We start from the raw sequence: 16279 nt of genomic DNA, 5'->3' as shown, positions 1-16279 counted from the left end.
GGATCCTGTTGGTAGAGCAAACACTTGATAGCAACTGGGATTGTTGCACAGCAAATAAGTCAACACATGAATGCAGCATGACGTGTCAGGACAATCGTCGTCATTTAGAAATGAGATTGCAGAGTTGTATGAATCGATTTCGTGATTTAGTTGTATTTTTTTTTTATTAATCGTGCAGCCCTAGCTGGCAAACAAAGGTGATGAAGGTGACCAAACCCAGTCACATTTTAGTCCGTCTCTCAGCACTTTCTGACTTCCTGTCTGTGCCTCTCAGCTCCAAGCCCATTGGTTCCCACTGAAGACGTAAATTGAGCTTCATTGTTGTTATAAACACATCAGTGAAACACACTGTTGCACCGGGAGACAAGTTCCTTCATGACTGTTATGTTCCCTGAGTATGCGGGAAGTGGAACGGCCAAGCTGCTGCTCACCAAACTTGGAGACGACACATGGTAAAGGCATGGATATTCTTCCCAGTGTTGAATCAGATCTGCCTCCAGGGCCTGGGTCCAAACACAACGCACTCCCCGTGATCCTGTGGACGCCGCCATTGTTGTTGTTGCTTGCCGGCTTGTCGGCGTTGCCAGATCTTGGGAGAGAAACAAGCAACCAGGGCTATGGAAACAAGCCCAAAAGAAGCGACGGATATATATAGAAGAAGGTGACGTTTAGAGAGCAAGCCCAAATAAGCAACTCCACTTTAGAAACATGCCCAAAAAAACGCAACCCGCGACTACTACTATATTTGTAAGCGACTGTACAAAAAAACGAGCCCAAAGTCGCGGCTAATAAGCGGACCTGGCAACCCTGCGGCTTGTCCTCCTCACATTTCTTCCGTCCTCCTGCGTGCTGACGTGGGACGTATCCCGCCTCTCATTGGCTGTTGCTCTTTCTCAGTCGTGTCAGACTTCTCCAGTTTTCTAGCATGCCAGATATCCAGTCCCAGTCACAGACGAGGGGGCGACTTGCTCGTAGGCTTGTTCACACATGAGGACTCGTCATGGCAGACTATCTGCTGGCTCACCTCCGGCCCAAGGTGGCTCTCAAGATCCTCTGCGACGTCAAAATCACGGTGAAAATCATGTAATGTGAACTAGGCTTAAATCTAACCACTCCAGCAACAGATACTAGCCAGTCATAGGGAGAGTAAGGTGTCACGCCTTTGCTGTTCTAGGATTCACAAATTTGCTGTCCGCAGATACTCTTGTCACAGCCCCTGAGCAACTTTCATAGGAATGAACGGGGTCCTGCCTTCAGTGCTGTATCCAGGTCTCTTAATACATCCATGATCTAGACCGACATAGCTGTGTGAACACTCAATGAACGCTAGAAGGACATCCAAGCATCAATACTGACCATGATGGCTACTGGCAATAATCACCACAAAGACAAACACTCAGTCTCCTTATTCAACCCTGTTTGAGCCATGAAATTGTTGCGTGTCCACATTACGCCCAGGGGATGAGGGGAGAGCAATAAAATTTAACCTGGGAAAAAGACTCAAGGGAGCCTAGCGTAAGTGAAACAAAGGACTTTATTAACAATTAAAGAAATCAGAGGTAAGGTAACAACTGAGAACTACTTTCTCATCAAAAGAGGAGAGCAACACGAGTTTAATAAATCAAAAGGAAGCTACAACAAAGCTCCAGCCCCCACTTAAGTACAAGTAAATATATCTTCAATCAACACACCCTGCTGCCAGATGCATAAAAATCTTCGTACATGTTCTTTTTATCAGGTTCATAAAGCTGTGTGTGTCTCTGTTTTATAAACCTCAGTCACTGTGGAACTCCCACAGTGAGCTCGAAATGCCCTCAATCACCTGTTTGCATATCCATACTTGTCTGCACCAATCTTTGGACCTGTCAATAAGGAAATGGCGAGGGAGCACTGTTGTATGGATTGTGTTGTCATTAACACAACAGTCAATAAAAGATTGTTTGTAATGCTGTTTGACTGCCCTCATTAGAAGTGATGTGTATATACAGAAAAACATCAGATGCACTTTTTGCAATTTGTTCGCCTAAAATGAAGAAAGTCACACATCGGGTCAGTCTCTCACCTTTTGTTTTCCATTTTTACTTCACCACATCACCCTGAGCCTCCTCGGTATTATTCCGCACCTGAAAGTAGTCCCCAAGAAATGCACTGTTTCCTTCTGTTTGTTTGACAAAAACCACAGTGAGCAGCTGTTATAGGAAATTACTGAACCTTATTTAAACATGAAACTAAATTTGCAGTGGTGTAAGTGTTCAGGTCTTTTACTGAAGTAGAAGTACTAATGCCAAACTGTGAAAATGCTCAACAATAAGTAAAGGTCCTGCATTCAAAACCTTACCAGAGTAAAAGCATGTAACAGCAAAATGTACTTAAAGTAAACCTCAATTCTCTCACTTAAATTATTTTTTTGGAAGCAGCTTGCACTCGAAACTTTTAGTTTAGTACAACACAGTAACACATAAAAGTTTTGACCCTTGTCTGACATGAATTTTATGTCAGTTTATCATAACTTTTTTTTGTTGTTTGCTTATTTAATTCTTAGCATATGATCATAAAAACACTGAGTACACATTTTTACAACATTCGTTTTTTTAACCCCTCTGTTGGGGTACCTAGCACACAGATCTGGTACTAAAAGGTGGAGCTGTGAACACTGCAGTCTGATTGGTCAGTAGAGGACGGTCACTCTGCTCAGGGCTGAGTTGTGTCTGGTTTTGAGGCTCATGTAACCACTGTTCATACTGTGGAGAGTTTTATTAGTAAACTGTAACTATAAAATGAGCAGCTGGAGTCGGAGAAAAAATAACTTCATTCACTGGGTCGCAATGACAACCACAGACAACACACCTCTTCACCCTTCCACACACCTGCGTAGAAAGCCATAAGGCAAAGAGAGCACACTTGTCTGCCCTTCCATGTCCAAATGAGGAGAGTCTGAGGCAGAGAGGCAAGCCTCCCTGCCCTTCCATGCGCCTGCATGACAAGCCTAAGACAGGAAGAGCAGCAGGAAAGACCCGTAGGAACAGAACAGAGCAGCATCAATGACAAACAGAAATGACATTGATAAGTCAGACACAGCATGAAAAGGAGGAGCTGGGGTGGAGGCGGGTTGCAAAGTGGCCTGCAGAGGAAGCAGCAACAGTAGGCAGGCCAGAGCAGTTTAAATAGGGCGCCCTGAATGAGATTCATCTATTGCTGATCCATCAGTTGATTGGGCTGTTTGAGAGCTGATGTAGCTGAGATGTGAGCTGAGCTTGACATCGTGTCCTGCCTGAACTAATGCTGGTTGGCACGACGGTAGGGATGGAATCACGGGGAGAAGTGGTTAAATTGATGTCAAATAAACATGTTTTGTATTTTTGTTGTGGGATAAAAACATTGAAAATCAATCAAACATATTTCCAAGAAAAATAAAAATGTAGACTAACATCAGCACTATCCAGGAAATGTTAACTTACATTCAGTTTCCTGTTTGTTTTAATTCCGCCTTTTCTCCTAAAGCTGCCGACTCCATTTTTCATCTCCCCTTTTCTCTCCTCTCATCTTTATTTGTCTTTCCTTCCGTTTCCCTCTGCCCTTATTCAATCACGTCCCATTTGTTTCACCCTCTCACAATGACTCTCATCTACACACAAGCCCAGAGTTTAACAAGCAGCCAAATAAGCTCACTTCCTCTGGGTTTTTTTTACACACAGCTATCCTCAGCGCTTCAGCATACCCAACACCTGACTCCAATTTAGAATTGCACCGAGACACACGCTGTCCAATTTACTTGTCACCCTCCTGACACCACACACGTACCACAGGGGAGTAAATCAAGGAGACGCAGCATGAATACGTAGGCTACTCTCTTTGATTTTGTGTATGTGTGCACGAATGTGTGTTTGCTCTTGGAATAAATTACCCACCGCACACACTCAGGCAGCACGGAGGAGGAGGAGAACCAAGTCAATAGAGAATGAATAATTGATCCAGGAACTCCAACTTACAAATCCCTGTAGGCCTATTATATTGTACAGTGTAATGCAATACAGTACGCTGCCCGATCAATCATCAAATATACATTATGCGGGGACACACACACTAGTCCCAACAGGAGGCTACTTATTCATAAGTCTCTCCAGGCTCGGTAATGATTTTTTTCTGTCTTTAAACAGTGTAAATTTCATTAATGTTCTGTATTTACTTCTTGGCATGAGCGGATACCGGAGGTGGTTTTGTTTTGTTCTTCCTTCGCTCGAGTCTGTTATACACTTGAGACATTAGAATCCACAGAGCAACAAATGTGCCTTCAAAAGTATGAATGAGGAAGGGAAAACATAAACTGTCTGCGAGGGAACATAACGGCAATCTGCAGCTGATTTCATGTAACTGCAGTAATTGTTTCTTGGCAGGAACCTCTGCGCTGTACAACAACAGCTCACTGAGATTCACTAACAACAAACTAACCATTCAAAAAGAGCTGCAACTAACAATTATTTTCATTATCATTTAATCTGCCCATTCATTTCTTGTCATCGTTGTCATCATCAATAAAATGTTAGAAGTAGTGAAACATGTCCTGCTGGGTAAATGAGTGCATCAAAGATGACATGTTTTGCAGAAGTTAACATCACCCTGGTTCCCTCGTCAAAAAGCCAAGGGGATTTTTGCCATTGTAAAGAAAATAAGCTTTGCCGCAAACAAACGTTTATAATACTTACATGCTTTGTCCAGCAAGATAATCCTCACAAATCAACACCACTGTAATGATTCTTGAGATGTAAATGCAAACGGCAACACTTAAAAGCTAACGTTAGGCTATAAATGAACAACACTATGGTTGCGTGACTTTGGGTGTTTTCACACTTGGTCCTCTTCAGCCCTCTAAGCAGACTCAGAGCGGTGAGAACTCCCCTCTGAAGTGAACTGATCTCAGACCACCTCGGGAAAAGGCTCAGGGTCCACTTTGCCTTTTGCTGTTGTATTGTAGCCCTCCAGGCTTGCCGTATACAGATCACAATCTATTTCAGTGGGACCCATTATAGACACAACGGAACCACGGCCACAGGTAACGACAGCACGACCAGTGGACGAGGAGTACTTTGGTCTGATGATGAAACAGCTGCACTCCTCCAGATTTGGAACGAGGAAAACATCAAACAGCAACTGTCCACAGCGCACAGATACACTCAGGTTTTCCTTCAGTTACCGCACTGCAGTGCCACATCAAAGTAAAAACAAAACTACATCCATATATATTGTATACAGGCTATAGTGTGAACAGAAAGAGAACGGAGTCCTCTTTCAAATGAACTGACAATTTGAATACAAAAAGAACTGAGTCCCTTTTCTGTTGGTCCACTTTTTGGTGCATTTTAAGGGTGTTTTCACACTAGGTCCTTTTTAAACGAAAGTAACTCAGTCCTCTTAAAGTGCACCAAAAAGTGGACCAGCAGAAAAGGGACTTTTTGTGTTCACATTGTCAGTTCATTTAAAAGAGGGCTCAGTTCTCTTTCTGGTGAACTTCAGCTCTGATGGGACATCAGTCCTGTGTCTGTTCACACTATAGCCTATACATAATATATATTGATGTAGTTATGTTTTTACTTTGATGTGGCACTGCAGTGTGGTTATGAACTTAAAATTGGAGGAGAACCTCAGCGTTTCTGTGCTATAGAGTGTTGCTGTTTGATGTAGTCTACATTCCTCATCTGGAGACGTGCAGTATCTTCCGCGGACCAAACAACTCCTTGTCCGCGTCCTTACAGGCATTACAGGCATTACAGGCTGACATGGTTTCATCTGATGTTTCAAGCATCCCAGTGCAACAGCATGTGATCTAGAGGGATAAATATGGTGGCAAAGAGCAAATCGAACTCGGAGAGCATTTTGTTTACAAGGTACAGGTGATGTACCCTGGAAATCCAGAGTTCTCGCAAGAGCACAATTTGACTTTGCTCAGCGAGTCACTCTGCCAATCAGTAATGATGCTCATTACCCATGCTGTTGGAGCCGAGCTGCACCAATCACATCGGTGTATCTGATATAGGCGGGCCAGAGGCGAGCTAAACAGATGACGACAATGCTGCGATGACGAAGTCCAGAATCAGTCAGTAAACACTGCAAGATGGCTACGGATGAACACCAGTTGTTTGAAACGGCTTTGGCCGCTACAATGAACAAGTTAGACTTGGCTTTTTCTCGAAAAGAGGAACAGAAGACGGCGCTCGAATCTTTCCGTTGCAAGAAGGATGTTTTTGCTGTTTTGCCGACCGGATACGGCAAGAGTCTAATCTACCAGTTAGCTCTGCTGGTAGCTAAGCTCTGGATACGTCACCCCGTGTATTGTTCTGATTGTATGTATTGCCCCTCGAGTTGGACCATTTTCATTACTCATAGCCAGACCCTAAATCTTTCTAGATTTGGGTCTGGATTTCCAGGCTACAGGTTATGTGAACCGCACCGCAGACTTGAAGCAAACCGAACTCAGACCACTTCGGGAGTTGGTCTGAGTTCACTTCGAGACCACTAACCATGAATATTTATTCTAACTCACCTTGATCCTTTCAGCAACAGGTGTGGATGCAACAGCCTCTTTCACGGGGATTTGTCTTCTCTGTTGTCAACATGTTTTAAAGATTCCCGAGGTGTGTTTCGCGATAGAAAAGTATTTGTTAGTCACATTTATTTTTGTTGGTAAATGTGAGACGTGCATGTTGTACATGTCTGTGTCTTCACAATCAGGAACAAGGAAGTTAGTTTGGTGATGTTGTGTGAGGGACCGCTGTGACTGGTGAAACTCATGGGGAACTATGATGATTGGTCAAATATGTGGAAAAGTTGTGGTGATTGGACGAAGTTGGGAAGTCATGCAGAATTGACAAGGATTGGTTGATGTGCATTGATTGTTGTGATTGTGACACTGCAACATGGTGAAGGGGCTGTAATGTATCTTGGAGCCTCGAGTCTGCAGCAGAGATTTTTTTGTTTCTAACTTGTTTATGGTTTCTTTAATCGACACTGACTCAAGAAACATCACTCGAGGACATTTATCAGACGTCAAACAGCTCCTTCTGGAGAAACTAAAGGCTTTGTACAACTTTTAAAACATGCAGCAGAACTCCCCAACACCTGCAAACACACTTTGATGTGTAAAATCAGCATCCAGTCATTTGGTTCTCAGATTTTGTGGTCATTTTGTAGAAATTAAAACTTTTTCTCTTTGATCGTTCCGAAAGGAAAGTTGCTGTAATCTTACGGGTTCTGTGGGTTTTATAAAATATGACCAGGAGATCTAAAATCTACAGCTCCATTGATTTTAAGATCCCAGAGACAAATATGTCAAGAAAGTTTAAGCTGGACACTTTTAATCAGACGATCAGAAGAATTCTTGATTGAAAAAGATCTTCAGAACAATCAAGAGCCTGTTGGTCGGAGCCTCTTGCTGCTTTCTCTGTCTGTGTAATCACTACGTGCTGCTGTGTGAGGTCTTCAGATACAGATGAATCGGGGAAAAACATTCAGCCTCTGTGTTTTTTCATTTAGTAAAACTAAAAGGCTTCTGCCAATGAACACACAAAAACTGAGAGCATCTGGTTTACTGAGTGAAACAGCCTCTTTAGAGCTGCACTAATTTATATTTTTTGGGTCTAATGAGTCCGTGTAGTGCAAGAGGCGTTGCTTGTTAGCAGACAGCTGCCTATTTCCATACGCAGCAGTTACAGAGCAACATGATGATTCATTAGTCTTTGTGTTTGTGTCACCTGATGAATGTGTCTCTCTTTTAGCTCTGTTTTTGGTCTCCACCAACTCCTGAGGGAAATATCTGTGTCTTTAGCTGCTAAATGCTCCACTATGTTCCAAGCTGGTCTCTAGAGCCCCTTCCCCACTGGAGATAAAGCCCCTTACACCCACTACAGTCCCTTTCTCGCTGTACAAATGACCCCCTAACCACTGCTAACATCCGGCTTTTGTATGTAGTGGGAAAGTTTATAATTGACTTTCGTTTCCAGGACAAATGACTGCAGCAGTTATGGGTATCTATTGGCTCCAGCTCCAACTGTCTTCAGTCGGCAGTGATGGAAATAACACACCTGGGTGGGTGCACTAATTGAACCCCCTTGTGGGGTGTGATACAATGACACGCCACCTAAAAATATCGTCTGTCTCTTTCCAAGCAGCTCTCAAACATCACTCAAAGTTTAGTCAGAATCAAGTTCAAGAGAGACACTGAATAAGAGATATAAAGAAGACCTAACCACCGGAAGTTTTTCACTGGCTTCCATGTTAACCTGAATTTGAGGACTTGAACTTTTTGGGCAAAAATGCACACAAAATCAGACACTGACTTGGAGAGGATATGAATGCCTGAGAGGAGAATTCATTTTTGAAGAGAAGTCTTTCATTTTGAAAGGGGGGGGGGGGGGGGCATAAGAAAGTTTTTTGTTTTTGTTGTTGCTCTTGTTCAACAAAAGTCCAGTACAGTGAGTCAGCTCATCTAATTAAAGTTCAGCTCAGTGAAAATGGTTCATTCATTCATTTTATGTAACCACTTATTGTGTTAGGGGTCGAATAGACTCACAAGTCAGTCTTTAGTTAAGCAAAGCGTCTTTCTCCCTGATTTTGTGTTTAGATGGGCGGATACAATTTCAGAGTTTAAAAAACTCCCTACGTTGCAGAAGCAATAGTAAATCCGCAGGGCGGTCCTTCGGTGGCTCGCTGAACTCTTGTGCTGGTAAACATAGTCCGACTGCGTTAAAAGTTTTAAACAAAGTCGCTGTAAGTCCTTCATTTCCACAATCTTGTGGACTGAGCACACGTGTGATAAAACGGAGTTAAATCTCTCGGCGTCCATTTTCAAGCTCTCTGTGTGTTTGTTTCCTTGCAGACGAGAAAAAGGGGGAGCGCACATTTCCGGGAGGGCGTGTCCTTTTAAAAAATGCAAGCGGCGTTGCTTTGTTGCCGGCCATTTTCTCCGGTGTGTTAAACACACTTTAGAAAGGAGTGTCCACAGACTATCAGAAGGCGGAGATCTCTGATTGTCTGGTGGCAAGACTAGGGGTCGAAAGGGGGCTGGAGCCTATCCCAGCTGACACTGGGTGAGAGGCAGGGTTCACCCTGGACAGGCCAGACTATCACAGGGCTGACACATAGAGACAGACAACCATTAACCTGGGTTCAAACCAGGAACCTTCCTGCTGTGAGGCGACAATGTTAACCATTACCATTTTTAAAAATGTTTATGGTATGTTTCTACTATGGTAAATGCAGCATCGGCAAGTAACCGCTATTTCCATTTTATTCACATTATTTCCTGTTAATTCAAAGTTGCATCCTCTGAGCCTGAAGAACGAAGCTACAACTGAAGTGCCAAAAACTGCAGTTCCTCTAATGGCCACTTGAGGCTGGCCCCAAGAGTGAGTCAAACCCCATAGACCTCCATGTTAAAATGCTTAACTTCACAGCAGAAATTAACATGTTTACAGCCTGGTGCAAAAACAGATTTGTTCTCTATAGTTAATTTAAACATCCATGATAACTGTACAGGGGTGAATTTTTATACAGCTCACCTGTTTACATTTTATTAAGGCTTAAAGCCACTCATAGGTTGACTAAAATAAGTCTTGTTCAGCATTTGGTTGTACTAAGGACTCAGATATTCAGTTTTTCCAGAAAGTACATTTTGTTTTTATGATTTTAAGCCGGTTTTCAGCCAGCAAAAAATAGCATTAACATTATCACAATTAACCATAGTTGTTAATACACAATGCTAACTCAGCTAGCAGCTTATCTCTACCCCCTCGTCCAAATATGGTCACTTCTGGCTTCAAAAATCCGAGGTGGCAGTGACTTACAGGCCAAACTCAAAGCTTTAAAACAGGGGCCCACAAACCAATGGGTGACATCACAGTGGTTACAGTCTGTGGTTAATTCCCATGGAAAGTTTTCACCTTGAATATCCATGGCTAACTGCAACCCTAGCAGTGTTTCTTCTCTGTGTTTTGAGTCATAATTAAAATAAAATAGATTAGTCAATAAAAACTGTAGAAAATAAAAGCAAAAACTTGGGTGTGAAAGTTCATTCTTGCCCTTGAGAAGTGTGTCATCTTAAATGGAGGCTTTCAACTGCATCTCATGGTCTTCATCAGTGCAGTTTGCTCAGGCGTTGTCACATGATCAAAGTTTGTCAGTTAATGCCATGAGGTCGTCAGGTGAGTCATTTCAGTCTCCTGATGAATGCTGTGAGACAGAGTTGAAAGCCAGTAAGTGGACCTTGAGTTAGTATAATTTTGTCATGATGAGGAAAATCTCTCTGACAGCACAGAAGAACAAAAAACATTTTGTTCTGCGGCAGATCAACACAGCTGTGACAGATAACTGACAGCTTGTGATCACTTTATTGAGGACAGTTTTAGTGGGAGTCTGATTTCAAACCGACTCCAAGCTGCAGCTTCAGAGACAAACTGTCCTCGTCAGAGCGGAGACTCTGCTGGAGAGACGACATTTGAAGACTGTCCAACACAGATGAAATCCATCATTCTGTCACACGGTCAAGTAATCACACAATAAGTCCATCAGTCTCACAGAGAGCGTGTGCCAGGATCACGTCTAACTCAGACGTCTTGTTGTTTATCTTGTTTTCTTCTCGACCCTTGTCGCTGCTGTGAAGGAGGAAACGCTTCACTGTAGCAGAACCTGAACCACGATCAATGGCAAAACCATAACCGCTCAATTAATCAACCTTTTTTTTCAGCTGTCATTATTTCTTTTTACAGAGGTGTCTCGAAACGACTCCTGTCCAGACCTGCCTGAGATCCAGAACGGCTGGAAGACCACATCCCACATTGCGCTGGTACGAGGGGCTCGAATCACCTACCAGTGCGACCCTGGCTACGACCTGGTGGGGCGGGAGACCCTCACCTGTCAGTTAGACCTCTCCTGGAGCTCACAGCCGCCGTTCTGTGAAAAGAGTCAGTTCCACTTTTTTTTATTTATTCATTTCTGTGTGCGCATGTATCTGTTATTCCTGATGGGACTCTTTTTAAGTGATCTTCACCTAAGTACCAGTTTACATGATCACCACATGATAGTTCCTACTTATTTTGGAGACCTGCTAAACGTTCGTCAAGTGCCACAGTCAAGTCCAACAATTTATCCAACCTCTCGACAACTGGGGTTAACGTTGGCATCTTGTCTTCCCCTGATGTCCTCTCTTCAGTACATGAAACCTTTAAGGCAATGCAAGTTTGTTATGTGGCACATTTAAGACTAGGGACGGGTATCTTTAAGATTTTATCAATACTACTACTTTCATCAATACGCCGTATCGATTCAGTACTTTATTGGTACCTTTATCGGTTCTTTTTTATTTCAAATAACACCCGAAGTTTTCTCCTTAGGTATGCTACTTAAGACTTATTTTTTTCCTAAGCTGAGGGACTTAAGGGTGTTGCACAGAATCCCTTAGATTGTTTCTTAGTTAAGTAAAATGTTAAGGCATTTACTGCATTGACAGGGATTTTACAGTGGTAAAATACTGCAGTTACCATGGTAACCATTTGTTTGCTTGTGCTCAGGCTTGTGATGCCTAAAGTCTTATGTGCAATGGTTTAAAGGGATAGTGCACCCAAAAATGAAAATTCAGCCATTATCTACTCACCCATATGCCGAGGGAGGCTCAGGTGAAGTTTTAGAGTCCTCACAACGGCGCCCCAGATTCAAACGTCCAAAAACACATAATTGAAACCACAAAATATCTCCATACTGCTCGTCTGTAGTGATCCAAGTGTCCTGAAGCCCCGACATAAAAAGTTGTTTGGAGAAACGTCATTTCAACTCTGTTTTTAGCCTCATTGTAGCCTGTAGCTCTAACTGCCTCTCTGGGCACCGTGCTCACGTGTGCGCTTGCGTGAGACACTTGGATCACTACGGACGAGCAGTATGGAGATATATTGTGGTTTCAATTATGTGTTTTTGGACGTTTGAATCTGGGGCGCCGTCAGCCTCCATTAGGTGGAGTTGTGTTGCTACCTCCTCTCCCCTTGGATCTCCACAAGTGTTGTGAGGACTCTAAAACTCCATCGGCATATGGGTGAGTAGATAATGATCATTTTTGGGTGCACTATCCCTTCAACAAACTTCGAGCTATTCCTTGAGTATAAGATGAGGATAAGGAGACAACCTTGAATACTTAAGTGAACATTTTAAGTTTACCTGAAGGAAAAGAGGTGGTTTGTGCAACTGATTTTATTTTAAGAAAGCCTTAACAGGGACTTTAAGGAAAAATTTAACTTAAGGTGTTTTGTGCAAAGGGCCCTTTCTCCCTATGCAGATATAAATGGCTCATTCTAAGGTAACGAAAGCACAACAGTTCTTATTTTCAGTTGATTATACACTAAAGAAAACGTAGCTATTATAGCATATTCCTTATCTTTCGATATATCCTTCTATATCCTACACATTGGACCTTGGCCCCCTGGAACGCTGCTAAGCCTCAGAGCCATTTTTTTTCCAAGAGACATCTGTACAAATTGTTGGCAGGACACCTTAACTGCAAACAAGGACACTTATGACTCCTCCTATTATGTTTTTTTTAACCATGGGGGTTTGATATTTGTAAAAGTTTCCTCACGCTGAGAAAAACGATTTAAAACGTAAGGTCTATGAGCCAAGTTGCAACCCGCGGACAGGGCCAGTGGGAAAAACAGTAATAATAATAATAATAAATGTTTTTCATATAGCACCTTTTCATACAAGAAATGCAGCACAAAGTGCTTTACAATAAGGGCATTATTCAGTGCAGCAGCGTGAAGCGTAAAAACAAAGAGTTTCAGACCTGTATCAGGACGTCAGAGCTAGTTAAAGTCTGAAGTGAACAGATACGTTTTTAGCTTTCTTATAAAACAATTTAGCGAGCTAGCTTCACTGATATCGTGTGTTCCATATCTTTGGGGCGTCATTGACAAAGGCTGCATCCACGATCTACTTCCTGTTGCAAGGAACCTCCAATAAACCAGCTGTAGTCTCTCAGTGATGTGGTCAGTCTCGCATATTGTGAATATAATGCACATAAGGCGCCATCTTGGCATCTGATATCTAGTTAGTATTAACATCTATGACTGTATCTTTAAGTACTGAAGGTACGAGTGTGTTCATGTGTCTGTTTTCATCATATATTCTTCTTTCTCTCAGTCATGTACTGCTCAGATCCTGGCCACGTGGAGCACTCCACCAGGTCTCTGTCTGACCCGAAACTCTTGGTGGGGACGACCATTCAGTACAGCTGCAACCCCGGCTTCATCCTGCAGGGCGGCGCCACCATAACCTGCTACGGCCGTGAGCCAGGGACCCCTGTGTGGACGTCTCGGCTCCCTCATTGTGTTTGTGAGTATCAGAAAGACAGCCCTAAAAGAAAGGGACAAAACACAGCTGCTTTTAGCTCCAGGGGAAAAGTTGTGGGCTGAAAGGATCCCGAAGTTTATTTGGTTAATTTGTCAGTGCTGTGATTTGGGAAAGCTTTCATCAGGATAGACAGTTGCACATGGCAGTTAACTGAAGATGAGAGGCTCTCTCCCCGTGGCTGTGCGATCTAACATGAGTGGGTTTGTGTGATTTCTTGCCTGGCTCTCTTTCTTTCCTCTGCTGACACAGATCACAGCGTCTCCACATGCCAGAGACGATGCTTCATCTCCTGCATTTTCATCTCTGCACTGAAGACGTGCGTGCGTGTGAGCATGTGTGTGTGTTTTCAGGGATATTAATGTTTGTGTGAAGTGTTTGATATGTAAATGCAATGCTAATGCACCGTACCAATCAGCCCTCAGCCACCTGGAGGAGGGGGTGGAGATTATCCATGAGTCATGTCACCTCAGCCAGAGCCTGTCAAATCTGTCAGTCGAGCTCTGACGCAAAAACCTCTGATTCGTGTTGAGAAACTCAACAAGATCCATCCAGCTGTCTGTTTTTTTTCTCCTTCTTCTTCCTCTGTATCTAGCTGAAGATTCTGTTTCCTGTGAGAACCCTGGGCTCCCTGACAATGGCTACCAGATCCTGTCCAAGAGGCTCTACCTGCCGGGGGAGTCGCTCACCTTCGTTTGTTACGAAGGTTACGAGCTCATTGGAGAGGTTGCCATTAAATGCATCCTGGGCAACCCGTCCTTTTGGAGCGGCCCACTTCCACTCTGCAGGGGTGAGACTTTTGCGCAATTTATTATAACATACATGTGGAATGAACTGCCCTTCTTCTGGATACATTTGGATTTATGCATGAAAACAATACTCTTCAAAGACTTTTTTGCCCCATGCTTGTTGATACAGATTGATCATGCCCCTGCGCATGCTAATGATCGTTTGCTAACCCCCTTACCCAAAGAGCGATTGCCTGATCAGTTTAGTTTAGTAATTTGCACATTTACACGTATATTGTTGTCTCCTAGAAATTACTTTCGCATCTTACAAAACTGCTTTACAATTACATTTTTGTCGCAACATAATCGCTGCTTGGATTGAGTTCCGAGACGTTTCTTTCGGGTAATGAAACACTACATTCACGTACAAAGTGCAGGACCTTTGCACAACAAATGCACTTTGGTTAAGGTTAGAAAAAGATCCTGATTTTGGAAATGTTAATAAAAAATAGGTATTACGACAGAATACTGTGCTGCAAGATTGCGTGAAAACAGTTGAGCCCTGTTTCCACCAAACACTTTAAGTACAGTACCTTTGGAACCAACAGTAACCCTTCAGTCATGGTACCTAGACCCTAGAGTTTCCACCACAAACAGTACTCTTAAATGTGGGTGGGGTTGTTGTCACTCACTGCTCCGTCCAGCACTCACTAGCCCCTTTTACACTGCCAGAATGTTGGGCTGTTTTGCCGGCAAGCTGTGAGCGTTTATACACACAGAGCCGGATTGGCGAGTTGATCCGAGGTGCCCAATTTTCTGCCTCGTAGGGTAGACATATTGGCAGAACCTTTTTGGTTTAAACAGAACGAGGCACCCTTCCGCCACGGGAGGGGCTGTTGATGACTTGTGGGAGGAGCTGTTGATGACGCCGCACGTGCGACCCACTGGTGGTGGATAAACAGGAAACAGATGATAGCAGGAATTAGCGAGCAGCTAGTAGCAAGAGGGAAACACAAATCTGACAGACACTGTAAAGATGAGCAACTGGGGAGACAAGGAATTGTGCGCCCTCCTTGTCCTCGCAAACGAAGAGGCCATTAACCGTCACATGACGGGGACGGTGAAGAACGGGCCGATTTATGAGAGAATCGCCGAAGGACTGACCAGCCGCGGCTTCCCTCCCACGTCACTGTTTACGTCACACGCTGAGCTACACGTTTTGTTACTTGCTCACACCCCCCATTGCCCCGAAAAAGGCACATTCTGTATAAACAAAAGTAGGTAGGCGGCATTTTGCTGCACTCCCCGATTTTGTTTTTATACTGCCAATGCTGAAAAAAGACTGATTGGGCTTTCCTGCAGATTTGCAAAACTCCTATCTAAAAAGGGCTGGTGTATTTCCTCATCAGCGGTGACACAGATGGAAGTCTGCACCTCATTTATCGTCCACAGAACGAGGCTGCACGGCGACATTTTCAGAACAAAATAGAACAGGCTGCAGTGAGAGTCTCTCTCCATGGGATATTTAAAAATAAAAAGTTTGTGCATTTAGTCCTTCTCAGGCAAGCTCAGGGGTTTAGTGTTGCTGGAGCCCACAGGAACGACGCTCCGCCAAGTGAGCATTAGATTATATGATGTCCACATAACCCGGTCGAATTTAATACATATAAACACTTGAAGATCCACTTATTACTAAAACTGAAATATTTTTCAGTATACAACTTTATCATGCATGAAACTGTACATATTTCTTGTGTTTACTCTTATTCTGTTCTTAATTTATCCTATTGATGTTTATATTGTAGTTAAATTTTACACTTAATACAGCCTCAGCACTGTGACAATACATATTTTATTTTCATTTTTTTTTATATCTTAAGTACTAGTGTTAAACACTGTAGCATCATGCATACTTTATTTTTATTTCTTTAACGCACAGTTTTATTTTATTTTACTTTATTTTATTTTATTGCTTATATTTTCATACTTCTATTTCATACTCTTTTTCTTACTTCTTATAATTCCTCATTCTTTACATCTGAGCGACTGTAAAGAATCACAGCTTCCCCTCAGGGATCTATAAATTATTTCTGATACTGATTAATGAGAAACCTTTCTCAAAATAATGATAATGATAGTACTGTCTGTCATTATCTCAAGAAAATTTCTCA

At 42.9% G+C, this 16279-nt stretch overlaps 1 protein-coding gene across 3 annotated transcripts in view; it reads left to right on the top strand.

Annotated features, from left to right (window-relative positions):
- Nucleotides 1–16279, top strand: part of LOC125906329 (seizure 6-like protein) — a 109548-nt gene that overhangs the window by 84751 nt on the left and 8518 nt on the right. For all 3 annotated transcript variants that reach the window (XM_049604929.1, XM_049604926.1, XM_049604930.1), the window contains exons 11-13: nt 10758–10952; nt 13174–13365; nt 13976–14170. In XM_049604929.1, the coding sequence (XP_049460886.1) occupies nt 10758–10952; nt 13174–13365; nt 13976–14170 (582 nt within the window). The remainder of the gene's footprint in view (nt 1–10757; nt 10953–13173; nt 13366–13975; nt 14171–16279) is intronic.

This window comes from Epinephelus fuscoguttatus, linkage group LG18 (assembly GCF_011397635.1).
Source record: "Epinephelus fuscoguttatus linkage group LG18, E.fuscoguttatus.final_Chr_v1".
In the NCBI taxonomy this organism is placed as follows: domain Eukaryota; kingdom Metazoa; phylum Chordata; class Actinopteri; order Perciformes; family Serranidae; genus Epinephelus; species Epinephelus fuscoguttatus.
The sequence above is the reverse complement of the archived record's forward strand: the minus strand, read 5'-3'. Positions and strand labels throughout refer to the sequence as shown.